Consider the following 27666-nt stretch of genomic DNA (forward strand, 5'->3'; position numbering starts at 1 on the left):
CCAGGCTTGGCTCTGGCAGAGCGAGAGCTGGCACGTGCCCCTGGGGAACGCTGAGCCAGCAGATCCAGCTCCGCCACCGGCAGTAGAAAGTGGGTGGCCCATTTACGCACAGGCTTCTGCCCACTCCTGACTCCAGGTAGGAGAATCTTCTATTGCCCACCTCTGCTTTTCCATTGCATCGCCAACCATACCGAGCCTTCCCCGAGCTCGTGGCTGGGTGGCGCATGTCTGCCAAGTGCCCCGGTGCCGGCCGTCTAGCCTGGTGCCAGTGAGGAAGTGGGCAGCAGCATGCGCACAGGAGGGAGTCTGGGGCGGCTCGACAGAAGGGGTCGCACCAGTCGAGCCCGGAGGGGACGGAGACAAGGAGGAGGGTTTGGCAGGGCTGGTGGCACGGCACGGGAAGGGGGCACAGGTGGTTAGATGAGGCATTGGGCTGGGACCCAGGAGAGCTGTGTTCAGTTCCCAGCTCCTCTGTAAGTCTTCTGCGTGAGATCAGGTGAGTCCCCGCCTCCCCGGGCCTCAGCTAACTAGGGAGAACAGGTCCCTGCTCTGCGGGGGGGTTGAGAGCCTAAATACCACAACACCCGTGTGCTCAGCCACTGGCATGGTGGGGCCAGGTAAGTGCCCAGACCGGAAGGTAGCTGGTGGCCCTGCCCCTCGTCCTGCTCCAGCCCTGCTCTCGCTCCAGCCTCGCTCCACCCACGCCCCGGCCTCCTGAGTCCAGCTCCAACCTCGAGGCCTGACCACCTCCAGCACCTTTGCTGACACCATCACTTCCAGAGGGAATGGCACTGAGGTTGCCGGGGGAACAGGCATTCTCCGACTGCCCGGAGCCATTGTTCCATTCACCAGGACAGTCCGATGGCAGGACAGTCCCCCTGAGCTCTGGAGAGGACTAGAGGTGCCTTCGGACACCTGCCGTGCAGCTGCTGGAGAGTCAGCAGGAGACACTGGGTGAGGAATGGAGCCCCCCAGGGCAGGGGCCATTCAGGAGACCCAGCGTGGGGGGAATCAGGCCTGGGATTCTCTGCAGCGGCTGCTGCCACACAGGCCTTGGAGAGACGAGCTGCGAAACAGCCACAAAGCTCTGCCCCGGCACAGCCTGCCTGCCCGCTGCTCTCCCGCCTTCTGCTCCTTCCCCTTCACGGTGGTGTCAGAGCAACTCCTGCTGCTCACCAGCCCGCCCCCCGCACCCCACCCCGCTTCCCTCCCCCACCTGGGACCTGCCACGGCCCCAATATTCCTGGGGGAAGGGATCAGGGTAATTTCCCTGGGCAGGATGAATCCTGAGTGGTTGGATGCAGCCTGTCTGCTGGGCAGTTTGTGAACCAGCAGAAGGAGAGGCGGGAGTGACCCGGGGGAGGCCATTTGGCCTGCGGGATGCGCCTGGGAGTCCAGAGACCTGGGTTCTAATCCTGCCTGTACTGCTGACTGCCTGGGTGACTTTGAGCACATCCATTGGCTTGTTTCCCTGCTGGCAGCTGTAGGCACTGGTGGAATAGCAATACGTGGACTGGCTCTGATGCTGAACGGGGCAGTCGTCTCTCATCCCTCACAAGCAATGCCTTGTCCTGGCTTCTTGCAGGATGGCTGAGGAAGTCCGCAAGGTCCCCTTGAAGCCCATCCGTGCCTGGGAGGAGACGAGACCTCCTCGAAGGAAGAGTCCGCGGAAGAGCCCACAGCAGCAGCAGGAGCTGTGTGTGCCTCAGCCCTTCCATGCTGGTGAGTGGGTGCCTCCTGGGTGGGCGGAGGGGGCTGCAAAAATGGCAGGGGCCATGGCCCTGCATTGCGGTGGGTCTTGGCCCCTCTGGGGGTTGGGGTTGCAAGACCAGGGTGTCAGTGGCGGGAGAAGACTCCATCACCTTTGTACAACTCTGGGCTGCCATGAGACGGAGAGACAGGAAAACCCAGGCAGGGGGGAATGGCCCCTCCTGCTGGCAGCAGCTGCAGCCCCTACAGCTGATCGGGGCATTCGGGGTGGCAGCAGAAGCATCAGGTGGAAACTGACTGAATTGCCCACATTGATCCGTCACACTGCAGGATCGGAAGATGTTTTCCACCAGTGGAAGGGGGTGCTCTGTGCACAGTGGGTTGTTAAGCCTAGGATTGCAGGGTGCTGGCTAAAGCATGAGATGCCCCCTGATGTTGCAGCCCCATCTGCTGGCTCCTTTGCAGGGGGGTGACGCATGGCACAGCACAGGGCATTTGGGTGGGGGGGTTGATGATGGGAGCCCAGGGCCTGCCCAGGTTACACCCGGTGGCTGTCGATGGCAGGAGAGGCAGTCAGAGGAAGCAGAACGGGCAGGCCCTGGGTCCCCGTATCCCCCGCAGACTGGGTAGCTCCTCCCTCTCCCGCAGTGCGGAGCAGACCGATTCACTGCCAGTCCCTCTGCCCCCTCCAGCAATGGCCCGGAGAGCGGGGACACCACTCATAGCCTGACATCATGCCTCCTTCCAGGTGTGGTGCTCCCCAAATCTCCAGGCTCAGCCTGCATGCTGGGTGCGGCGGGGAAGTGGGGTGGCCGCTGGGAACCAGGGCTCTGACTGGATCTTTGCTGGGCTGAGCAGCAAAGAGTTGGGGAAACCAGGGATGGCTGTGCCAGACCCTGTTGTGCATCGGGGCTGCTACCCTGCTGGGGTGGGAGCGGGGGGCAAGGGTTTCTGCTAAAATCTCTGTCACCCAGCCTGCAGCTTGGCAGCCCCAGGTATTACCACTGCTCTGTCTTTGATCAGATTCACCATCACCTGGGAATGCCTCCTGTTTTATGGGGCCAGATTCGCAGGAGAAAGACACCCTAGAGTACATCAACGCCTTTCTCAAGGGCAATGAACAGGTACCAAGAGCCCTCCTCTGATCTGTCAGCTACTGCCCTGTCCACATGCGCCATCCGTCCTTCTCCGGATGAGGCATGGATTCTAAGGCCAGACGGGACCACTGTGACCTCCTGTATAACACAGGCCAGAGACCTGCCCCCAGATAATTCCTGTTTAAACTAGAGCATCTTAAAAACATCCTTTCTTGAGTTACAAAAGGTACCCACCATGCCCCTTGCCCACTTGTGCCCACTGGATTTGGCCAGTCTCCAGCGTGATGGGTTGCCCCCCTTTGAGGTGCCACCTGATGTACTGGCTTATCACTGAGCCCGCCTGTTCTGCCAGCCTGGGCCCCCGTTACCTTGTCTTGTTGGGCTCGGCTCACAAGCCTCTTCCAGCCATACACACAGGCAGGGCCACACCCAGCTGCAGAAAGACACAGACACTGAGATCAGCTCTGGGAAGACTCAGCTGAAGGGCCTTCTCCCAGTACTCTGGTGCCCACCTCCTTTGGAGTACAGACCCAAAGGTTTTATGACATGCGCCCCCTCCCTCGATGTCGAGAGAGGTATGAACAACTCTTTGCCCCTCCTCCCAGTTACTAATTTATACTGCAAAATGGGCTGTGGTATAAACAAGAAATAAGATGATTAACTACAAGAGGTAGATTTTAAGGGGTTATAAGAGATAGCAAACAGAACAAAGCAGATTACCCTAGTAAATAAACAAAACACACAAACGAAGCTTTACACACCAGATAGACAGGATATACATTAGCAAATTCTCCCCGAGTGATAAACAGGTTGGCAGATTCTTAAGGCAGAAGCTGCCTTGGTTTTGCAGCTTGGATTTCCCAGGTTTTCTTGCACAGGCTAGGAATCTCTCTCTAGCCTGGGACCATCACTTCTCATGGTTCAATCTTTGTCCCTCAGGTGTTTCCAGGTATCTTATTGCAGGGAGTCTGAGGTCCCGTCCCCCCCGCCCCCACGATGTCCTTGTTCCCCTTTTATCTTCTCTTCCCACCTGCTGGAAAACTCTTTTGCTGTGACCTGGGTCCAACAGGTCCCGCTGTGTCGCGTTATCTCGGGGAGGTTTCTATTGCACACAGTTCCTGGGGTAGCCCTAATGCTTGTGCATTTCCTCCAGGAGCCAGTGTTTGGCTTTTCTGCTGTTCTACCTGAAAGGCTGTTTTGAACCTCACAGTGTTTTTCAGGAACACATACACAGCTGAACTTCAGAACGTCACATACAACGATAGCACATGCAATCCAATGAGACAGTAATGTCTAGCAGATAAAGACTTTTAGACTGATACCTTACAAGACATACTTGGTACCAAACATATCCTAATTATATGACCGTGGCGAATATTGGGGTGTCAGGGTGCCACACCCAGATGTTCCTCCCACTCTCTCAAGCTCCCCAGTAAGACTGTCTGGCTGCTTAGCCCCCATGTTGCAGTTCCTCTTTCGACACCTACCCCGTGAGATCTGCTTCCTCTCTGGTCAGGTTTCACACAGAGCTGCCCTGGCCTCCCCACATAGTCACTCCTGTTGGGAGATGAATGGCCTTCTGGCATTCGGCATATCAAAGCCTGAGCAGTGCTGGGGGGAAGCTTTCTGACATCTCTCCCACTGGCAGCTCCTTTCCACGCTAACCTTCCTGTTTTTGTCTAATCTCTGCGGGGCATAGGAGGAGGCCAAGAAACTTGAATTCTTGGATTGTGTCATCACCATCAGCAGGGCCGTCCTCACGAGGCATCCAGAGAGAAACCTGGCAGCTTTTCTCGGGAAAGCCCTCCTTGTGAAGAAGATAAAGGTGAGTAAAACACACACTCGGGCTATGTTACTTGGCGGGTTTAGTGATTGGCCCGGAGAGCTCTGCAGATTTGTCTACCTTCAACTGCCAATCGCTGGATCGTGTTGGACGTTTGTCTGTTAGACTGAAGAGCCCATTATCAAGCATTTGCTCCCTGTGTAGGTACTTACAGACTGTCATCAAGGCACCCTGTAACCTTCTCTTTGTGAAGCTGAACTGATTGATTTCTGGAGTCTCTCACTATAAGGCATGTTTCCCAGTCCTTCAGTCACTCTTGTGGCTCTTCTCTGACCCCTCTCCAATTGATCAACATTCTCCTTGAATTGTGGGCACCAGACCTGGACAGAGGATCCCAGCAGAGGTCGCACCAGTGCCAAACACAGAGGGAAAATAACCTCTCTAACAACTGGAGATTGCCCTGTTTGTAAGGCCCAGGATGGCATAAGCCCTTTGGGCCCCAGCCTCGCACTGGGCGCTCCTGTGCAGCTGATTACCATGACTGCCAAGTCTTTTCCAGAGTCACCGCTTCCCAGGTTAGAGCCTCCCATGCTGTGAGTGTGGCCTGCGTTCTTTGTTCCTGAACATGTCACTGCATTGAAACGTAGATTGTTCCTTTGCACCCAGCTTCCCAAGTCACCAGGTCGCTCTGTATACACCAGTCTCCCTGCACAGAGCCCCAACACTCCGCAGTCAGTGCCCACTAGGGAACTAGCAACAAATCTGCTCCGTAGATTTGGAAAGTCTTTGCTCTGCGGCGCTGCAGAAAGCTTTCCGGAGCTTATCTCCCTTCCCTGAACGTGGGACAGCGTGTGCTGGTGGGTGGTCCAGTGGGCTGGGGCTCAGTTCCTCAGTGAGACCTTTGGGCAAATCACTTCCCCCTCTGTGCCTTAGTTTCCCTCCCATGCCTTGTCTCGTCCAGTTAGCTCGTGAGTTCTCTGGGGCAGGGACTGGCTCTCACCGTCTGTGTGCAGCACCTGGCACAAGGAGCCTGATCTCAGGTGGAGTCCCTGGGTGCTAATGCTGATGGAGCCTTTGCAGTGCACTGCTGCGTGATGCTGGGGCACTGACCACAGGCCCTGCACTGCGCTCCCCAGCTGAAGCCCTGCACACCGTCAAGGCCACAGTAGGACGACCTGTCTGCCGAGGCCACGTGTTGCAGGCCCTGTGCTTTGCTCCCCAGCCGGAGCCTTACGGGAGCTCGGAGCCCGGCTGGCACTTCCCCACATTGTCTCCCCAGGAGCTGATTGATCTTGAGTCTGTCGACTCCCTGACCAGCGGGGTGCGTCAGCAAGCGATGCTCGCCGTCATGGAGCTGAGGTACCCGGCCTGCCCGCCCAGCCCCAGCTAGTGCTGTGTGCAGCCAGACACGCCAGCCTCTTGGCATGGCCAGTTCTCCAGGGCATTGCCCCCTCTGCTCCTCCCCCGTCTTCCGATTCCCCCGGGCACGTGGCACCCGTGGGTTGGTGGTGGAGGATCCTTCGGTGCCTGGCGACCTCTCCAAGTGGCCGTGTGAAGATGTGGGGGAGGGAGCGAGGGGGTTGGACCGGTCCCCTCTGGGACCCGCAGGCGATGGCTCCGGGGGGAGAGGGGCAGTTGGGCACTGCCGGAGCGGAGCCACCGGAGTCGCCGCCAGCTGTGCCAGCTGCATCCCACCGGCAGCTCAGCGACTCCCTGTGGCTCAGAGGCTGGGTTGGCTGAGCCCTGGCACGTGGCACAGCCTGCGCCGGGGGGGGGCTCTCTCTCAGTGCCGCTGGCGCCCTGCTCTCAGCTTCCCAGAAGCCTGCCCATCAAGTCCTGGGAGCCTGAGGCCAACATCAGTGCATCAGTCTCGCCTCAGCCCTCCAATCCGCGCGTGTCTCTTCTCTTAGCAAAGTGAAGCCACTGCTGCGGGGAATGGAGCTATCCAGCCTGCTCACCGTCTGCTTCTCCAGCGTCTTCTCCCTGCCTCCAGCAGAGACCAACCAGGGCCTGGAGGCTGCTCTATACAACAACGTAAGCCCCAAACTAGCCATGAGGAGCCGCCCCAAACCAAGGGGGAATCCTGCAAGTTGCTCGTGTCCCTGCCCCCTGGGTTACCTGGCGCTGGCATAAGAGTGTAATGATCACAGCTCCTTGGCAGCGCTTCAGCTCAGGACCTGCAGTACCAAAGCATAAGCCCCACCGCCGCAGATAAAGGAGTAACTCCCTCATAGGGTAGCAGTAGTAGGCATTTATCCTTCACAGGCACTGGCAATTAGTGGGGAACAGACACTCCCTTCACAAGCACATTCATCCCCAGTGCATGGCTGGGGGCACAGGCCTGAGATCGATCGGCTGCTTGAGATGCACAAAGGCGAGGGGAAGTGAAGCTTGGCTGGAAATCTCCCCTCCCCCTCAAATGCAGAGTCCTTCCTGACTCTTCTAATGCATTAGACTGTGTGCAGTGGCCTCCCTGAGGACAGCAAAAGCGGGTGGGGTCCTGTTGCCAGGAGGAGTTTGCAGTAGGTCCCCTGCGGGTACAAGTGAGTGGGTGAGCTGGAATAGCAGGGGCTGCCATGGCCTGGGGCGTGTCACACACCAGGGCATTGGTTTGTCACCTGGCTGGGTAACGCCACTTGCTGTGGTTTCTCCTCTGCTCTGCTCGCAGACTCTGAACACCATGGATGAGCTGCTGAAGGCCTTGGTGTGTGAGGACGAGAAGCCGAACCTTGTGGTGCTGCAAAACATCGTGGAGGTGTGGAGGCATGGGGGCAGGAAGGGGACGAGTCCTGTAGCTGGGGTGGGGCTCTGGGATCAAGGCTTCATTTAATCCCAAGCATGGGACACCCCCGTGCCTTCTGCTCGTCAGAGTACGTTCTATACAAAGGTTCTTGGGTTGGAGGACCAACTGCCCCCGCTATATCTGAAAAACGTCTGCATGGCGTGGGGGTGGAGGAGGGAGGGATCTGCCGTGTTCTCCACTGAGCCTCATCTGAGCCTGGGATTCATTTGTGTTCACCATGGGCCCCACCAATACTGGCCAGAGCCCAGAGCTAGATTCCCCCAACGTTCTAGTTCTGGGGCCACAGGAAGTCGTTTCTGTGGGTGGTTTGTTCTCCAAAAAGAGGGAAATGTCCTCAGCAGATATTTGGTCTTCTCGATCCCAGAGCTTGGGAAGAGGGAATCACAGAAGTGCAGGGCTGCAAGGGATCTCAAGAGGTCATCTACTCCACCCCCTGCACTGAGGCAGGGCCAAGCATTCCTCGACCATCCCTGAGGAGTGTTTGTTCAGCCTGTTTTTTTAAAACGTCCATGATGGGCAGTCCACCACTTCCCTAGATCACCTGTTCCAGTGCTTAGCCACCCTTAGACTTTTTCCGAATATTTAACCTCAATCTCCCTTGCTGTAGATTAAGCCCACTACTTCTTGTCCTACCTTCAGGGGACGTGGAGAACAATTCGTCACCATCCTCTGTAAAACTGCCCTTAATGTATTGGAAGAGTGTTAGGAGGTGCCCCCTCCGTCTTCTCAAGACGAAACATGCCCAAGTCATTCACCCTTTCTTCATAGGTCAGGTTTTCTAAACCGCTGATCATTTTTGTCGCTGTCCTCTGGACGGGCCCCAGTTTGTTCACATCTTTCTTCAAGCGGGGTGCCAAGAACTGGACACAGTGCTCCAAGCTAATACACCTCAGAATGACATTTCCCTCTTTCACAACAGCATCACACTCTTGATTCCTATTCAGTGTGAGATTCACAATAACCCCCAGATCCTTTTCTGCAGTCCTGCCACCTAGCCGGTTATCCCCCACTTTCTTTTTATGCATTGGGTTTTTCCTTCCTAAGTGCGTTACGTCACATTTGTTTTGACTGAATTTCATCTTGTTGACTTCAGACCAACTCTCCAATTTGGCAAGCTCATTCTGAATTCTAATCTGTCCTCCAAAGTGCTTGTAACTCTCCCCAGCTTGGTGTCATCCACCAACTTGACAAGCATACTCTCCTCTCTGTTAACCAAGTTCTTCATGAAAATATTGACCAGTACTGGACCCAGGCACACCCCTGGGGGACCCCACTTCAGACACCCTCCCAGTTTGCCAGAGAGTCAGTGATAACTCCTCTTTGAGGATTGCCTTATCATCAGTTGTGCTAAGGTGCCACAAGTACTCCTTTTCTTTTTCCACTTTAGAGTAGTCTCATCTGGAGCATATTGGCTTAGTTTGCTTATGAGAATGTCTTGTGGAACTGTGTCAAAAGCCTTACGAAACTTCATATACATCATCATATACTGCCTCCCTCCATCCACTAGGCAAGTAACCCGGTCAAAGAAGGAAGTTAGATTTGTTTGGCATGGTTTGTTGTGGACAAATCCATGGTGCTATTCCTTATCACCCTATTATCTCCTCTAGGTTCTTACAAACTCTTTAATAATTTGTTCAATAATCTTTCTGGGTACCAAAGATAGGCTGACAGGTGGATAATTCCTTGGGGCCTCCTTGTTCCCCTTTCTGAAGATAGGCTCTGTGGCTGCCCTTCTCCAGTCCTCTGGGACCTCAGCCCTCCTAAAGGTTCAGAGATTGCTTTGTCTAGCTCCATCTCATGTGAATATCATGAGGCTCTGCCAACTTGAATACATCTAACTGACCTAAATTGTCTTTTATCTGTTCTCTCCCTAGTCTGGCCTGTATTCCTTCCCCCTTGTTGTTAATATTGTGGTCATCATCTAGTCGCCATTAACCTTTTTAGTGAAAACTGAAGCAAAAAAGGCATTAAACACCTTGGCTTTGTCTGTATCATCCATTATTTGCTCTGCTTCCCTGCTGAGTAGTGGCCCCACACTTTCCTTTGTCTTTCTCTTGCTCCTAATGCATTTACAGAGCTGCTTCTGATTGCCTTTTATGTCCCTTGCCAGTTCGAACTCATTTTTGCCTTAGCCTTTCTGATTTTCACTCTATGTGCTTGTGCTATTTTTTGGTCCTTCTCCTTCACAATTTGTCCCAATCTGTTTCTCTCAGGTCCTGCTCCCCTGGACCGCATCCAAGGAGGTGCATGTGCGGCTGAGGGCAATGGGAAGAATCACCCGGCTGACCAAATTCATCTCTGGTCAACACAAATTCAAGGTGAGCAGCCTGTGACTCTGGCCGTCTCCTAACTGCATTGAGCAGCCTCGCGGTGCAGCGCTCCCTGGCAGGGAAAACCCGGGCCTGGAATAGTGATTCAGCAAGATCCTCGGTAGGGTCCAATCTAATGAGGCCTGATGTGGACGGGTCTGTCCTCTGACTCCAGTGGGCCTTGGGTGGAGCCCCATCATTCTATCTCCAAGGACTCTCCCTGCTGTTCCCCTAGGACCAAAGTCTGCTCCGCACGGTCAGCGGATTTACACAGGATCGCCCTGAGAGCACCCTCTGAACCCAGGTGTCTGTCCACGCCCTTTGTCAGTTGCCCCTGGGATGCTTTGGCATCAGCTCCTGCCAGGCTGCCAGATGAAGACCCCCTGCTCTGGGTGCTCAGGGCCATTGAGCTGCTCCAGCTGCTCCATCCCCCCTGTGGCAGGGCCTCCCCTCCGGCAGCTGGAGGGGGGCACTTGGATGATATGCCCCCAGAGGCTGGGGCAGCAGAAGAGAAGGAGGGAGGTGGGAGGGGACACAGTGAAAGGGATGGGAGGGGCCAAAGAAGCCAGAGCAATGGGGAGTGGGTCAGGGGAGGCTGTGCAGACCCCAGGAGAGGAGGGCAAGGGGCTTGGTGCGACGTGGGGAAGAGCAGGGAGCAAGCGCAGGGGCTGCAGGTGGGGCAAGGGAAGGTCTGGCAGGAGGGGGAGGCTAGAGGACAGGCTGCAGGAGAGAGCCGGCAGGAGAGAGCCGGCAGGCTGGGTGCGGCGCAGAAAGTGGGGGTTGTGGGGAGCTCCAGGATGGAGTGAGAGAGGCGGAATGCAGAGAAGAGGAGTCCAAGGTGACCTCACGCTTCTGGACCTGAGGTCAGTGGAGGGAGGGGGATGGGAGAAGGGGCTGGGATTAGGAGCTTGCCCTTGAGATGGAGACTGGACGTTGGTTCATTCCTTACCCAGGTCCTCACTCGAGGGCAACGTTTGCTGACTTTGCTACCCAGACTTCCCGTCCCTGCTGAGCTTCCCTCAGTCCCTGGTGATGGGCCCCATGGCTCCTCCTGCTCTCATTGTCCCCAGTCTCTCTGCACTGGGCTCTGCCTCCCCCGGTTCTAGCCCGTTGCTAGTGCAATACCAGGGGGACACGCTGCGCTGGGCCTGCAGGGGCGAGTGACTCTCCTTGCTCCCTCTCTCCGTCAGGGAGTGGAGGAGTTCAGAGTCCTGGGCCAGCTGGTGGGCTGTCTCACTCTGTGCAGTGCTGAGCAGGAGCAGGAGATCTGCCGATCGGCTATGGAGGGACTTCACCACCTCTACGCCTTCATGCTGCGGCAAAAATGTAAGAGCACTGGAGACCCTTGTCCTTCCTAAACACATTGACATGGGGTTTCCAAACATGGGAAACATATTTAGTGAACACTTCTTCCTTTTCTGCATCCTTTTAAACAGTCTCCATCTAGTAATGAGCCTACACCATTGCTCGGATTTCTTTTGTTCCTAATACACTTTTTTAAAAAAACCTCCTTAGTATCCATAGTCCTTCAAGCCATGGACTTTCCCCTGATGTCTTTAGCTTCCCTTGTCCATATTCTACTCTTCATAACTCACATAAGAATGGACATACTGACTCAGATCAGTTCATCTAGCCCAGTATTGTGTCTTCTGATAACGGCCAGTGCCTCATGCTTCAGAGAGAATGTACTGAAAAGGGAAATTTTGAGTGATCCATCCCCTCACATCCTGTCCCAGCTTCTGGTAGTCTGAGGTTTAGGGACATGCAGAGTCTGGGGTTGCATGCCCTGATTATCTTGAACCCAATTATACTTTTAGGCTTCACAACATCCCACGGCAACAATTTCCACAGGTTGCCTATGCATTGTGTGCAGAGATATCTTCTTTTCTCTGCTTTTAACTTGCTGCCTATTAATTTCAGAAAGTGACCCCTAGTTCCCGTGTTCTGTGCAGGGGTAAATAACACTTCCCTATTCACTTTCTCCACACCAGACATGATTTTATAGACCTCTGTCATCTCCCCCCTTAGTCAGCTCTTTTCTGAACTAAATGGTCCTAGGTCTACACTGTAGACCTATATTGTTATCACTCCATTGCTCAGGGCTGTGAAAAATCCACACCCCTGTTGGCAGAAGCACCCCTCCCACTGACATAGCTAGCGCCTCTCTGGGAGGTGGATTAAGAGCTTGTTGGCAGAGGACCATCTTCTCTTCAACGCTACAGCACCGGTGCAGCTATGGCGATAGAGTGGTTGAAGTGTAGACTTGCCCCCAGTCTTTTTAATCTTTCCTCATATGGAAGCTCTTCCATACCCCTAATCATTTTTGTCGCCCTTCTCTGCACCTTTTACAATTTTGGTATATCTGTTTTGAGATGGGGCGACCAGAACTGCATGCGGTATTCAAGGTGTGGGCGCGCACATTGGATTTGTATCGAGGCATTCTGACATTTTTCTGGTTTATTATCTATCCCTTTCCTAATGGTTCCCAACCTTCTGTTGGCTTTTTTAACTGCCACTGCACGGTGAGTGGATGTTTTCAGAGAACTCTTTACGATGACTCCAAAATCTCTTTCTTGAGTGGTAATTTAAACCCCATAATTGTGTATGTATAGTTGGGATTATGGTTTCCAGTTTGCATTTATCAATATTGAATTTCATCTGCCATTTTGTTGCCCAGTCCCCCAGTTTTGTGAGGTCCCTTTGTAGCTCTTCACACTCTGCTTTGGATTTAACTATCTTGAGTCATTTTGTATCATCTGCAAATTTTGCTACCTCACTGGTTACCGCTTTTTCTGGATCATTGATGACTATGTTGAACTACACTGATGTCAACACAGATCCTTGGGGTGCCCCGCTCTTTACCCCTCTCCACTGTGAAAACTGACCATTTAGTCCTCTTGTTTGCTTCCTATCTTTTAACCACTGACCCATGAGAGAACCTTCCCTCTTATCCCGTGACAGCTTACTTTGGTTAAGAGCCTTTGGTGAGGGACCCTGTCAAAGGCTTTCTGAAAGTCCAAGTACACTATATCCACTGTATCACTCTTCTCCACATTCTTGTTAACCCCCTTCAAAGAATTCTAGTAGATTGGTGAGGCATGATTTCCCTTTACAAAAGCCATGTTGACTCTGCCCCAACAAACTGTGTTCACCTATGTGTCTGATGATTCTGTTCTTTCCTATCGTTTCAACAATTTGCCTGGTGCTGAAGTCAGGCTTACCAGGGATCAGATCTGGAGACTTTTATAAAATTCACTGTCACATTCGCTATCTCGTACAGAGGCTGATTTAAACATTAGCTTACATACCACAGCACTGCACATAAGTTTGTTTGGATGTCTCCTGAGAGCTGCAACCTTTGCACCAGGCAGGCAATTTACCATGCCGTTCTCCCACTCATCACAAACCCAACTGCTTACATGTCTATTGATTGAATCCCCCGTTACTATTAACTGGCTTTTCTTTGTAACTGGTGTTCCTGCCTCAGGAGGGGCAGCCTCAGTGTGAGAGGATATCCTGACTTCATCTGGAAGGGGGGTCCCAACTATGGGATCGTCTCCCTCTGCTCCAGCTCAATGTTCTCCTTCCCAGAAACTTTCACCCTCCTCAGCAGCACAGAGGCTGTCAGACTGGGCGTGGGACCACTCTACTGCATTCCTAAAAGTCTCCTCTATGTAACTCGCTGTCTCCCTTGGCTCCACCAGTTCAGATCCTCTGGCCTCCTGGTCTCCGAGGGCCAGTAGCTCCTTGGACCAAATGCCCACATGCGCTACCTGCCCACAGGGCTGGTAATCCTACATGCTGCGTTCAGTGCAATCAACTGGAGAACCTCACACTGCTGCTGCACTTCTGCCTGGTTTATTTTTACTCTTCCAGGGGGGTTAGTTTGTTTAGTTTTCTGGGGCGGGGGGGGGGAAGGTTATTGGCCTGAATTTACGGTATGGTTCTTAGATGTACTTGTCTCTAAACTTCCTTGCAAAACTCCCGTTTCCAAAGCTAACCTCTGATTTATATTGCCTGCTCTCTGTTTCCCCTCCCTGGTTCAGGCACGATGCTGGCAAACCAGAGTGCAGAGTATCTGCAGGTCCTCAGGGAGTGGCGAGCGGAGAACACCTTCTGGGTCACCTGGTTCACCAACACCAGCAATATCGCCATGGTAACTACCGTCAATGCTTCCTGCGATTGTTGTGCCCAGAGTTATCAGGAGAGAGAAATTAAGACCCTAGGAGTCAGGGAGAAAGGACAGACCCAGGCGTGTGACTGACCACATCCAGCTGGGCCGGAGCCTGCCTATGGCCCACTCCATCTCATAGAATCATAGACCTCAGGAGGTATCTAGTCCAACCCCCTTCTCAAAGCAGGACCAACCCCAACTAAATCATCCTAGCCAGGGCTTTGTCAAGCCTGACCTTAAAACTCTCGAAGGATGGTGATTCCCCACCTCTCTAGGTAAGCCATTCCAGTGCTTCTTACCCTCCTAGTGAAATAGTGTTTCCTAATATCCAACCTACATCTCCCTCACTGCAACTTGAGACCATTGCTCCTTGTTCTGTCATCTGCCACCACTGAGAACAGCCGAACTCCAGCCTCTTTGGAACGCCCCCCCCCCCAACCCCCCGCAGGTAGTTGAAGGCTGCTATCAAATCCCCCCTCACTCTTCTCTTCTCTTCTGCAGACTAAATAAGCCCACTTCCCTCAGTCTCTCCTCATAATTCATGTGCTTCAGCCCCCTAATCATTTTCGTTACCCTCTGCTGGACTCTCTCCGATTTGTCCACATCCTTTCTCTTGTGGGGGGCCAGATGTGACCTCACCAGTGCCGAATAGAGGGGAATAATCACTTCCCTCAATCTGCTGGCAAGGCTTCTACTATTGCGGGCCAATATGCCTCCCTCCATGCCACATCCCAAGATGCACTGGATCTCATCCAAACCTGATCCCAGCTCCTTGTCAGGTGTGGGGGGAGCTTCCCCAGAGATTAATGCTCTCCAAGGCATCATTGCGTCCACGCACCATTGCCAGCCCCTGCTGAGCACTAGAGAGTTTATCCATGCTGTGCAGTATTGTGCCCCCGTGCACTGCCACGCTGGCCTGTGCCATGCACGACAGCTCCTGATTGCTGGCTGGGTGCTGTGCGTCCCAGGTGCAGTAACCCAGCCCTGTCCCGGCAGAGCGGGCTTTGCCTGCACTCCTGGCTGGGCCAGTCCTGGCTGCTCGGTCCGACTGGAACCGCACTGGGCAGCAAAAGGGGTTTCACTGGCAGGTTTGTTTCAGATGTTTGGGAAGTACTTCAACCCATCCGAGCGCATGGACTTCCTCCTCACTGCTATCGAGGGCATGAGAGACACCAGCGTCCATGACTCGGTGGCGGCCAGGCACATGCTGCATGTGATCCTGTGGGTCCCCAGCCCAAGTTTGGAGAGGGTAAGAGCTGCAGTGAGAACAGCCTGCTGGGGGAGCCCATCCGTGGGAGACTCTTTCTCTGGGCGCTCGGCATTACTGGGGGGCAGGTCCTGTGCAATGCGGGGGTCAGTCTAGGTGATCTCCATGGCCGCTTGTGGCCTTGCAGTCTGTGAATCGATAGGCCGGGAATTGGCCCTGTGTTCTAGGCCTGGAGCTGGAGAAGAGGATGTGGGAGGGCAGATGGCTCTCAGGTGCGGCAGGTCCCTGGCACCCCAGATCAACAGCAGCGCGAGGAAGCCAAAGCCCCCATCTCCCCATTTCCCTTCCAGGTGTCGGAGGCTGTGACGAGCATCTACCACAACCTGGACTCCATCAGCGAGCCGCTGGCCCAGCAGCAGCTGCTCAAGGCTCTTGTCGTGCTGGGTGACCAGTACAGCGAGGAGGTGGTCACAACCCTGCTGGGCTGCTCGCTGTCATGTGACAGGTACGGGGCTGGGGCTGCTGCCGCTTGCGCTCCGGGTCCCCCAGACTGGTCCCGCTGCCAGGGCCAGGGGCGTGCAGAACCTTCCAGAGACCTCCTGCTCCCTGCAGAGCTGCTGCTTGTTCTGGAGGGTTTTGCAGGCTGACATACCGTGGAGACAGGCCAGCCTGCAAAACCCCATATGGCAGCCCTCGGCCTCCCCCGGGGCTGACACTCAGACCCGGCCCCCATGCAGCCTGCGCCAGGCAGTGGGGGCCCTTGCTGCAGCAGGAGGGCAACAAAGGGCCGGCCGTGGGCGGGAGACCCAGCAGGGTGCGGGTGGCGGTGGGTGCTGGAGGCTGGCAGGGCTCTGGCCAGGTGAAATCGGCTCTCTCCCTTTGCAGCGTTGCTGTGGAGATGTGGAGGGTGCTGACATCCCACCCCAAGACCGCAGGAAAGGTCCTACGGGAGCTGCTCGACAGGCTGCAGGAACGGCCGCTGCGCCAGCATCACGATGTCTCTCAACAAGAGGCTGGCGTCGCCCCCTTGGCCGTAAGTTCCAGCCCCTGCAGCAAGGGAAGGAGCGCCGTGTGTCCCCACCATGGCCTGAGGGTGTCTCTCAGTCTCCCACCGGGTATCGCCATTGGGCCGAAGAGAGAGAGCGTGACTCTAGCCAGCGCTATAGTCGAGGCGGAACACGCCGAAACCCTCTCCTGGTGCTCTGGGACACCTCTCATAGAACCGCAGGGTGAGAAGGGATCGCAAGGTCAGCTCGTCCAGCCCCCTGCCAAGATGCAGGATTTGTTGTGTCTATCCCAGCCCAGACAGGTGGCTCAAGCCTCCTTCTATAAACCTCCAGCAAAGGGGCTTCCACAAGCTCCCTAGTCGTCTGTCCCATTGTCCTACTCTTCTTACAGTTAGGAAGGTTTTCCTGAGATTTAATCTAAATCTGCCGTGCTGTCGTTTGAACCCATCCCCTCTTGTCCTGCCCTCTGTGGCAAGAGAGAACAACTTTTCGCCATCTTTTTTTGGGCAGCCTTCCAAGTATCTGAAGACCATTAGCACGTCCCCCCTTAATCTCCTCTTTTCCAAACTAAACATAGCCAGTTCCTTCAACCTTTGCTCGTATGGCTTGTGTTCCATCCCTCTGATCATCTTTGTCACTCGCCTCTGGATCCATTACAGTTTCTCCACATCCTTTCTAGACATTGGTGACCAAAACTGGACACCGTATTGCAGCTGAGGCCTAACCAGCACTGAGTAGAGTGGTACTATCACCTCCCATGACTTGCAAGCTATACCTCTGTTAATGCAACCTAAAATTGCATTTGCTTTTTTGCAACAGCATCGCTTTGCTGACTCATGCGGAGGCTGTGATCCACCGCAGCTCCCAGATCCTTCTCAGCAGTGCTGCTGCCAAGCCGGTTATCCCCCATTCTGTATCTGTGCATTTGTTTTTTCTTCTCTAAATGTAGCACCTCACATTTGTCTTTGGTGAAGTTCATTTTGTTGTCTATAGCCCAGTCTTCCAATTTACCATGATCCCTCTGAATTTTAGCTCTTTCCTTCAAAGTATTGGCAACTCCTCCTCGCTTTGTGTCATCTGCAAACTTGACCACTCTGCTCTCTCTATCTACATCCGGGTCATTAATAAAGATGTTAAACAACACCAGACAACAATGTGGTAGTCGATCCAGAACGTACACAGTAGCTAAGCTAAATCACAGGATTCACATCTCCGGCACAACTGACTGTTACAGCCAGCAGCCCTCTGATGCAGTGAAAAGAGAATTAGGAATTCTTCTATTCCTAACTACTTCTTTGGGAAGGCTAAAGACGCTGACCAAGACAGCAGCAGCCGTGCATCGACTGCAGACACAAACACAAAAACAGAGCTCTTCCTGGAATGGAGTTCACTGAGGTGGCTATTGCAGTGAAAGCGAACCGTGAAGATTACCCTTCAACAGCCAAAGACCAGCTGGCATGAAGTCTGGTTAGTGGATGCTGAAGAAGAGGGATTATCCTTGGTTGTCCTGCCATGATGGTAAGCTTGGATGCCTTATCTGTAGCAAAGTTTCACCAAGGTCTCTCCATAGCAGTCGGGTGGTGGTAGTTTTCTGTTTCTCCTTATGGACCTAGCTGAAAGTCCAAATTAACATCTCTGCCCATGAAGATAAAGGAAGAGAAAGATTCAACTGCCTCCGCATTAGCTTTACAGCTTTCGAAAGAAGCAGAAACCACAATTTTTGAAGTTGAAGTGGTGGTTAACATGACAAAACCAGAACCTGACACAACGGTGCAGGAACAGCAAATGGCATATTACATTGCTAAACGTAGCAAACCTTACGCTGATCACCCCGATTGAACTGAATTCCAGATACTACATGGTGTAGATGTTGGTATCAGTCATAGAATCATAGAATATCAGGGTTGGAAGGGACCTCAGGAGGTATCTAGTCCAACCCCCTGCTCAAAGCAGGACCAATCCCCAATTTTTGCCCCAGATCCCTAAATGGCCCCCTCAAGGATTGAACTCACAACCCTAGGTTTAGCAGGCCAATGCTCAAACCACTGAGCTATCCCTCCCCCAAAAGGACTCATCATTCAGTGCTACAGACATCCTAGACCCTATCTCGTCTGCAATGCACCGAAAGCATTGCAAACGACAAATGTGTGCTCAGATGCCGGAGAGTGATGGAAAGATTGCCATGTCTATTGATGAATCAACTACTCTGAGCAATGAATCGACAATTAGAATCTATTTAAAATGTGACACTTTGAAGACGATGATCCTCACTTCATGTTTCTTGATCTGATTGCGCTTCCACATTCGGCGGCTTCAGGCACTGTAGATTGTGGGCTGAAATGCCTCAAGAAATAGAATTCCGATCACAATGACTCTTGTAGCATTTGCGAGTGATGGTGCTGGTGTTATGCTTGGCAAGAACTCTGGCGTAGCGAGCTGTATTGTGAAGAAGTACCCAAATGGTCTAGCGAGGTCATGTTTGAACCACAGGTTGGATTTGGCAGCTGCTGAAACGTTAACTGAAGTAAGAGCTGTAAATCACTTGGAAATCTTTGACAAACTGTATACGCTTTACAGCCGCTCACCTAAAACCAAGACAGAACAAAGTGGCTGAGCAGCTGAGAAAGATTGGGGGTGTCAGGTTCATATTGCACTGTATTTGCTGTCTGGCATAATCGCAGTCATTGGGCCTTCCCCTTCAGGCTGCATCTCATGACACACCAAGAGAGGTCTATGTTTGTTGGGCTGCTGAAAAGAAGTCAGTCCCCTGAATTCTTGATGGATCTTGACATAACGTATGACACGTTGTTTGAGCTGTCGTCTCTCTGAATTGCTTCAGCATTGAGATACTTTGTTGGCATCTGCAGATAAACTGACACACCGTACCATCCACATGCTGGAAACCGTGAGAGAAAAACCTGGCACAAAGTCATTCCAAGCCAACCGCGCAGCGAAAAACCTGAAGCTCAGGACCAGCACACTGGCTGAAAACATGAAGCTTGTGAAAAGGAATGACAACTAATTTCTGACAAGTTGGATCAATAATATGAACGCCCCATTATTCTGCAGCACCTCGTCAAAGTATAGAAACCCCGGTGATGGTGTTGCTACTAAGGGAGAGAGGCGTGTGATAAAGCGGGACTGTTCTTAATGTTTCCTCTGAATATTGTGGGGGTGCCTCAGTTTCCCCTAGGCAGTTCTTAAGTATCTAGGGGGTGGGATAAGGGTGTATGATCATTGCAGAGCCCTAGAGGGCAGGTGTGTGCAGGGGTCTGGTCACAGAGAATGGCCAACACCCTGTTTCCTGGCAACTGATGGCCTGGGCCCTTCCCCCCTGCAAGGTGAGAGCTAAAGGGTTGGAGAACAAATGAATCAGGTGCCCTCCTGGCCTGGGAAAGGGACAAAGCCCAGAGGGGGAGGGGCTGGAGAGAGTTTGGGGCTGGCTGGGGACATGGAGTGAAGTGCAGACGTGGTTGTCTGGCTCACTGCCCCCCAAAATGGACCTGGCTGAGGGGTCCTCTTCTCTGCACCTACAAGCTCTGTTTTAGACCATGGTCCTGTCGTCTAATAATCCTCTGTTTTACTGGCTGGCTGAGAGTCACGTCTGACTGTGGAATTGGGGGGCAGGACCCTCTGGCTTCCCCAAGAGCCCGCCTGAGCGGACTGGCTGTGGGAAGAGCATGGAGGGGCAGAGGATGCTGAATGCTCCGAGGTCAGACCCAGGAAGGTGGAAGTTGTGTGAGCTGTGTGTCCTGAAGACAGTCTGCTCAGAGAAAGGAGACTTCCCCAGAGTCCTGCCTGGCTTCGTAGGGAGCAGTTCCAGAGTATCGCCCGAGAACTCCGTGACAAGGCGATATGCCAATTGGGCTGAAGCAGTTCTCCATTGCTGACAAAGAGAACCGGATACTAGATAGGTTTCAGAGTGGTAGCCGTGTTAGTCTGTATCAGCAAAAACAACGAGGGGTCCTTGTTGCACCTTAGAGACTAACAAATTTATTTGGGCATAAGCTTTCGTGGGCTAAAACCCACTTCATCAGATGCATGGAGTGAAAAATACAGGAAGCAGAATAGATATATATATATAGCACATGAAAGGATGGGAGTTGCCTTACCAAGTGGGGGATCAGTAGTAACAAGCCAATTCAATTAAGGTGGAAGTGGCCTATTCTCAACAGTTGACAAGAAGGGGTGAATACCGAGGGAGGGAAAAATTACTTTTGTCGTGGTAATGAAGCCAATGCAATCAAGGTGGCCCATTTCCAACAGTTGACAAGAAGGTGTGAGTATCAGCAGAGGGCAAATTACTTTTTGTAGTGACCCATTATTCTTGGATAAAGTGAAAAGGAGGTAAGGCAGCTGTTCAACCGATGTGGTCTACCAGGGACAGGAATGATCAATGCCTAGTGTGACTTTCTTGACTATACTAAATATTTGTTCCTCAGGGAGATACCTATAGGCAGTAATCAAGGCACTCCTCAATCTTCTCTTTGTTAAGCTGAATAGATCGAGCTTCTTGAGTCTCTCACTATAAGACATGGTTTTTAATCCTTTAATCATTCTCAGGACTCTTCTCTGAACCCTCTGCAATTTATCAACATTGGTCTTGCATTGTGGGCACCGGAACTGGACCGTGGATCCCAGCAGTTGGTCACACCAGTGCCAAATACTCCCACTCCAGATTCTTCTGTTATTTATCCCAGGATCACATGAGCTCTTTTGGCCACAGCGCCACACTGGGAGCTCCTGTTCAGCTGATTCTCCACCAGCACTCCCAAGTCCTTTTCAGAGTCTCTGCTTCCCAGGACAGAGTCCCCCATCCTGTTCCTAGATGTATTCATTTACAATGAGCCATATGAAAACACATACTGTTTGCTTGCCCCCCCAGTTTACCAAGCGATTCAGATCGCTCTGTGTCAGTGACTTGTCCTCTTCATTATTTACCACTCACCCAATTCTTGTGTCATCTGCAAACTTTATCAGTGATGATTTTATGTTTTCTTCCAGGTCATTGATCAAAATGTTACATGGCATAGGGCCAAGACCCAGGCCCTGCGGGGACCACACTGGAAACACACCAGTGTAATGCTGATTCCCAGCTTACAATTACATTTTGAGACCTATCAGCCAGTTGATAATCCAACTGTTGTGGGCCACGTTACTTTTGTATCGTTCTAGGTTTCCGATCAAACTGCCGTGCGGGGCCAACTCAAGCGCCTTACAGAAGTCTGTATACACTATGCCAATGCTCTTTCCTTTAACTACCAAACTTGTCATCTCATCGAAAAACAGATAGCAATGATCTTGGCGGGAAATATTTTCCATACACCCATGTTGATTGGCATTAATGAAATTATCCTCTTTAATTCTTTATGAATTGAATCTTACACCAGCCGCTCCATTATCAACAGTTAAAACGTATGAGGCTTAAAAAGGGGATTCGTAGGAAAAAATGGTTCCTAATGGAAGCAAAATGGCTCTGTCCGGGCGTCCCTGATCACTGGTGTCGCCAGCATTCCCTGGGGGTCTAGAGTCCGCAGCTCTGCTGCTACTCTAGTGCTAGGGTTCTTTGGATCCCAGAGACCCCAGACACAATCAGGCCCAGCTGTGCCAGGTGCTGCACACACCCAGAGACGCACCCCGCAGGAGCCAGGCCCTGCCCTGCAGAACAAGAGACAAAGGCCAGGCACCCCCTGCACTCCTACTTCCCGTGCCTCTGTCTCCAGGGGAGGCAGACGTTGTTTTGGAAATGGCTTGTTGGGTCACCGGAGGGTGTTTCGTAAAGCAGCTCCTCGTTTCACACAGGTGGGGAAACTCCAGCATCTGCTGCCAGACTTCGTGGAGCAGCTACACGAGGCAGACAGGGACGTCATCTCCAATGCCATCACCGTGCTGAGAGACATCCTCGCCGGCATGGACAGGCAGAGCGCCAGCCCCGTGGCTGTGCAAGTGGCTGAGAAACTCCTGCCGTTCTTTCACGATGTAAGGCCTGAGGGCCCACGGGAGACCCTTCAAGCCACAGACGTGTGAATGGGGGCTGGCGGGTGGGCTAGCGGGACCTATGCTATGGCCCGAGCCAGAAAAAGGATTGTCGTAAATGACGTGACCCCATTCCCGCCTTCCTCTGCTACCCCATTCTCCATCAGAGCATATGGCAGTAAGGGTGGGAACCCTGGTGTCCTGCAGGACTGCTGACAAGGATCAGGGCAGCCTGGGGACGAGGCTCCCCTTGAGGGAAGAACATGCTTTCCTGAGCCTGCATGCAGCGAGGGGGCCTCTGCAGCACAGGGTGCCGCAATGCTCTTCCTGGCTTCCAGGGTAACAAGTGATGGTACCCTGGTGAAAATCCTGCCCCTCCCCTCCCTGGCCAGGAATCCCACAGCTGGCCTGTCAGCTCCATAAGGAAACGGCTCCGTTTGTAGGTTCTGCAGCTACCGCCCTTTCCTCTCCCCTTTGTTCTCATGGCAGGGCAGCATCAAAGGAGGGGCTAGTTCTCCCCAGGCCTTTTGTAACCACAAAAAAAGTAGCCCCCGCCAGCGTGTTCACCAGACTGATGTTCAGTTCCCCACTGCACGGCAAGATCAAAGTGGGTGGGAGAAAGGGACCCATCCATTACTGCCTTCCAGGGGTAACGTCCCAGTGGGGGCTCCTGGAGGGACCACCCACCTCCCCAGCTCTCACAACGCTAAATCCTACCCTCAGCCCTCCCGAACTCTGCTGGGACCCGGCCGCTCTTTATTTAGTAGTGGCACAGGCCCAGCTAAAGCTCTTCCCAGGGTCTGCTGGATCCCCAGCTGACCGAAGGGACAGGGCAGCCCAGACCGAAGATGCAGGATCTCGCCCTGGCGTGAGCCTTTAAACCAAAACCCTGTGGGGCCCGGGGGGAACAGAACAGGTTCTCTGGCCAAGAAGATACCAGGCCAGACCCTCCGCTGGTGGAAACCTGCATCTCTATTGCCTTCTGTGGCGCTATGCCCATGAGACTCTGGCCCCAGCTGTGCCTGTATGACTGGGGGTGAGTTAGCAATACCCCCCGCAGGGCAGACATCTCTGACACAGTGAGCGCTCACCCCGCTGAGTGAGCACGACCGTCACAGCGTCTCCTCCCCACGTCCTCTCTTGCAGGAGTCCAGCAAACTCCGGGTGCTCTCCATCACCCTCTTTAAACACCTGCTGGAGTTTGTAAGGGGGCCCAGCAGGAGGAAGATGAAGGAGCACGTCCTCCGCAGCCTGGTCCCGCTGCTCCTCCTGCTGCATGATGAGCGTCCCAATGTGTCCCAGGTGAGGCCACGAGCTGGAGCCTGCAGCTGAGATCGTTACAGAGTGACCAGGAATTTGTTGGGGGGGCCAACATGTGACACCCCCCTTTCAAGGGTTTGGCCGGCAGAGGACAGGTGCTCAGTGCTGTGACAATCAGGTGCTCAAAATCACTTGAACGTTGAGTCCAGTAGCACCATGACCATGGCGCCCCACCCAACTGCCGAGTCTTCCCTGCCTCCTCTGAGCCCAACACTCCCCCCTGCAGCCAGGCTGAGAGAATGGGTGGGCGGAGGGGTCAGCTCACCACTCCTACAGCCACTGGCCTCCGCACATTCCCCTGGCTGTGCTGGTGGGAAGAGCACAACCCTGGCCATGGCCCCTACCAGGAGCAGAGCTACCCAGCCTCCGCATGGTGCCCAAGACCCAGTGTGCCCTTGGCCAAGCAGCCTGGACAGCTCTTATTAGCCATGACATGCCCAATCCCCCCTCCGCCCCGCCCCAGGTGCCTATGCACACGCTCGCTCTCATGGCCCCCATCACTTGGGAGCCAAATGCCCCCGGCAGTAATGAATTCACCCTCCTACCCCCCATGAGGTGGGGAACTAAGGCACAGCGTGAGGCCTAGCGCCTCAGAAGTATTGAATGCCCGTGGGCATTAGGCACCTAAATCTCTTTGTAGCCCTGGGCCTAAGCAACTTGCCTGAGTTCCTGCAGAAAGAGCTGGGAATTGAGTCAGGTCTCCAGCCATGGCCTTAGCCAAACCTCCGCCCTTCCGCGAGCAGTCGCGGGCCGGGAACCGTTCCGCACACACGGCCTCCGGTAACTAGGCTAGTGGCTTTCAGCCAGGCCGTCCCTAGCCATTCGGGTGCCCTATCCAGCCCCCCCCCCGCATTGGGGCTGTGTGGGGTCCCAAGCCTCCTCCTCCCCTCCACCAGGGTCTGGGAGGCAGGAGCTGTGTGGGGCCACTTTTGGGGGGCCCACAGGCCCAGAGTGGCCTGGGGGATTAGCGGAGAGCTGGGAGTAGCCCGCTCTGCTTCCCTCGCCCCGCATCCAGCCATGTCGCTCGAGGGAGGGGGTTTGGGGAAAGGGATCCCTCCCACACACACACTCACTGACAGCAGCGGGAAGCGGAGCAGCCTGGCCCCAGCCCGCTCTACTCTGCCAGCTCCCAGCCGTGGCACTTCGCTTCCCACCGCCGGTGAGTGCAGGGGGCAATTCTTTTGGAGGAGAGCGGGCTGGGACCGGTTGCTCCGCTTCCTGCCAGTGCCGGTGAGTGTGGGGTCGCTGGGGGAAGAGGCTTGCGGAGAAGAGGTGGAATGGGGGCGGGCTGGGGACGGAGCAGGGGGGAAGGGGAAGAGGCCGGGCGGAGGGAGTTGTCTGGGCCCCCCCCAGGGATGGCCCTGCCCTTTGTAGTGGGCACAGCCCGCGGCGGGGCTGGCTGAGGTGTAGGGCGGGTCACTGGGGCTGGGGCTGCTGCATGTGCAGCATGCAGCCGCCTAGTGGCACCATGAAATTTGGGGCAATTTGGTGCCCCAAATTTCATGGTGCCCTACGCAGGCGCGTATGCCGAGGGACGGCCCTGGCTTCCAGCTCCCGTAACCGTTGTCGACTCGCCCCGGCCCCTCTTGTTTTGCAGGTGTGTTGGGACACCCTCAGGAGCGCAGTGGAATTCCTAAGGTGGAGCCAGCTCGGTGCCCTCCTCCAGAAAAAGGAGCTTTGGCGAGGCTGTGACTGCCTGGTGAGGGAGCCCTCCATTGCCCGGCTCCGTGCCCACACCGAGCCCCAGCCCCGGGACCACACCTGGCCCTGGCTGTAGTCCCTCTGCGTGATCCCCCCGGCACAGGAAAGAGGGCTGAAAGCAGGACACTCCAAAGACCTGGAACCTGGCCTGCAGGATGGAAAGGCCTTTAATAACCTTGTGCTCCCTTGTTCTGGCTCCTAGGTGGCGTGCTACAAGAGGAGGGCAGAAACCTTCCTCTGCCAGACCATGGCCTTTCTGGAAAACCCACAGGCTCCCATTAGAGAAGCGGCCATCAGGTTTCTAGGTAACCACAGAGCAGAGAGGTCCCTTAAGCAGGGGGCTGGATCCAGTTTCAGGCTCTCCTCAGTCCCTGCTGGCAGCGAGAAGTAACCCCAGGGCTCCTGATTGCCGAATGAAGGCTCAGGGGTGTCAGAAACCCGCAGGAGCAAGCTCACCCCAAACTGCCCTGATCGGCTGATGGGCCCCCTCGAACCCCACTGCTCCCCATGCAGTCCCCATCCTCCCCTCCCCCCACCCCACCATGGGCTCTTGGTAGTGGAACCTCAAGGCGCTATGCTCTCCTTTGGCAACCAGCCCCACAGCCATCCCTGGGGACTCGCCCTTTCCCCTGGGGACTCAGGAGTCCGTCCTGGTCAGCGAGGGGCAGGGGAAAGCCCCGCTGCTTGGAGGGTGACAGACACTTTGACACCCTCGTTGGGGACGCAGGGATGTGATGAGCTGTTTGTGTGTGTAGGGCTCACTGCCCGGCAGCTGGACCAGAAGAGCCTGGAGAAGTTGGATGCCATCTTCAACGGTGAGTGGTACCCGCTTTGAGCACTGAGCGCTAGAGGGACGAATAGCCCAGGGCCATGGGCTGGGTTCAATCTCCAAAGCCAGCAATGTAATCTTGGGCGAGAGCCACAAGGGGTTGTAAAATGTAGATCCCCAAACCCCTGATCAGCTTCCCCCTCACCCTGTGGTGTCTGCTGGTTGGCATGTGCCCAGGCACTTAGCCCTGACCTCAGAGCTGTGGCCTGGCAAATCCCCAAACTGGGCCTGAGCTGGCTGGCCTTTGCAGACGATTGCCCCCCACCCCCAACACAGCAAAGGTGGGGTCCTGCCTCCCCCCCTTGCACTCACTAGCCCAGGGTTTGTTGCAGTCACCTCCAGGTGGGGTGCCTGGTGTCAAGCCACTGCTCCAAAGGAGACTGAGGTGACGTCCGGTCATCTACCTCCCTGCTGCGTGCCCGGACCCCTGGGCCAGCGCAGGGCAGAGCAGCGTCTCCTCCACATTTGTTGGGGAAAAGGGGGAGGGGGGGTGACATAGCTCAGGCTCCTCACTCCCAGAGCAGGTTCACAGCTGGGCCCCAACCAGAGCTAGAGAATGGCTGAGCTTCCTCCTCAGCATTTCCTGGAGGGCAGCAGGGCACCGGAAGTTAGGCGTAGCCTAACAATGCCCAAGCCCCCTTTGTGAATCTCCCCACTCTGGGCTTAAGTGCCCATCTGTGCACTGGGGGAAAGGGGGAGCATAAATACAGGCAGGGATGAGGCCATCAGATACTGCAGGGGTGGGGCAGTCCTAGAAATAGTGAGTGAATGGGGTTCATTGTGACTTCTTGCCTGTGTCTGGGGGCTCCCCCAGCTGTGGAGGGCAGCGGGGATGTTTAGTGAGGGTTGGTGGTTGTTCCTGTTAGTCCCCTGCCTCCCGCCTCCCAGCCTGCTGCCTCCTTGTCGCGGGCCGAGAGGTGCAGCGCTGGCTTGGTCTGCCAGGGCTTTCCAGAGCCCCATGGCTCTGACCTCCATTTCCTTCCTTTCAATCTTAGTCCTGAAAGGCTTGCAGCAGGACAGCAAGTCCTCCGTCAGGTGCCTGGCTTCGCAGACCATGCTCATCCTCAATGCCTGCAAGAAACACCGTCCAGCCCGCGCCAGCCTACGAACACTCTTGCACAGGATGAGACTGATGTGTACGAGGGAGAGCCCAGTCATTGAAGCTGCCCAGCTGCCCTAGTAAAAGCGAGCCTCCCTACTCTGGGGGTTTGGTGCACCAGAGCCCGCCTGGAGCAGGGTGGAACACATCATGCTGGACCATGGCTTCCTCCCCATTGGCCGCCTGCCCTGCCCAGCCACGTGAGTAGTTAACCGCTCAATAGCTTTTATCACCATGTACTTTTTGACAGGTTTCCATGCCCCGTGTAGCGTTTACGTCCCGCCCTCCGTCCCCGTTTCCGGTCGTGTATATTTTTGGCACCATCAGCCCTTTTGAACCTTTATTTTGTATTATTTTTCGGTGTCTGGCCGGGGGAAGGTTGGGTGCTTGTGCTACAGTCAGGCAGGCAGAGCAGCAGAAGGCCTCCAGACGACCACATCGGGAGGCTGCCACTCCTGACGGGGGGGTGGCAGGGATAGGGGAACCCAGGCCCTCCCGCTGCACTGCGTCCCCGCTCAGGGCCTAACAGCGTGTGTGTTTTGACATATTTCGAGAAAAAGTATGAACAAGTAGAAAGAGAGGCTGTAGGGGGTTCGCGGCTCCCTCCCCGTCCGTCTGAGCGGGAGACCATGCCCCTTGCTACGATACTTC

The 27666-nt window shown here is 54.6% G+C and overlaps 1 protein-coding gene across 1 annotated transcript; it reads left to right on the forward strand.

Annotated features, from left to right (window-relative positions):
• Positions 1–1586: 1586 nt before the first annotated feature.
• Positions 1587–27271, forward strand: LOC142069907 (maestro heat-like repeat-containing protein family member 7). Its single transcript, XM_075122667.1, has 19 exons — positions 1587–1722; positions 2776–2834; positions 4507–4632; positions 5813–5949; positions 6501–6624; positions 7259–7345; positions 9607–9711; positions 10893–11028; positions 13749–13858; positions 14976–15125; positions 15434–15588; positions 15969–16116; positions 18793–18848; positions 21814–22069; positions 23213–23368; positions 24984–25085; positions 25290–25392; positions 25843–25902; positions 26912–27271. Exons 1-19 carry the CDS (start codon positions 1587–1589, stop codon positions 27094–27096), a joined length of 2391 nt encoding a protein of 796 aa, XP_074978768.1. The 3' UTR covers positions 27097–27271.
• The last annotated feature ends 395 nt before the right edge of the window (positions 27272–27666 follow it).

The sequence above is a fragment of the Caretta caretta genome, chromosome 23 (assembly GCF_965140235.1).
Source record: "Caretta caretta isolate rCarCar2 chromosome 23, rCarCar1.hap1, whole genome shotgun sequence".
Lineage (NCBI taxonomy): Eukaryota > Metazoa > Chordata > Testudines > Cheloniidae > Caretta > Caretta caretta.

Bases quoted from the DNA above. Each gene is read 5' to 3' on its own strand.
- LOC142069907 (XM_075122667.1), top strand. From the start codon at position 1,587: ATGGCTGAGGAAGTCCGCAAGGTCCCCTTGAAGCCCATCCGTGCCTGG. The intron at 16,117-18,792 runs GTAAGTTCCAGC...CTTCCCCTTCAG, and splicing joins CTGGCGTCGCCCCCTTGGCC to GCTGCATCTCATGACACACC. The intron at 25,393-25,842 runs GTAACCACAGAG...TTGTGTGTGTAG, and splicing joins AGCGGCCATCAGGTTTCTAG to GGCTCACTGCCCGGCAGCTG.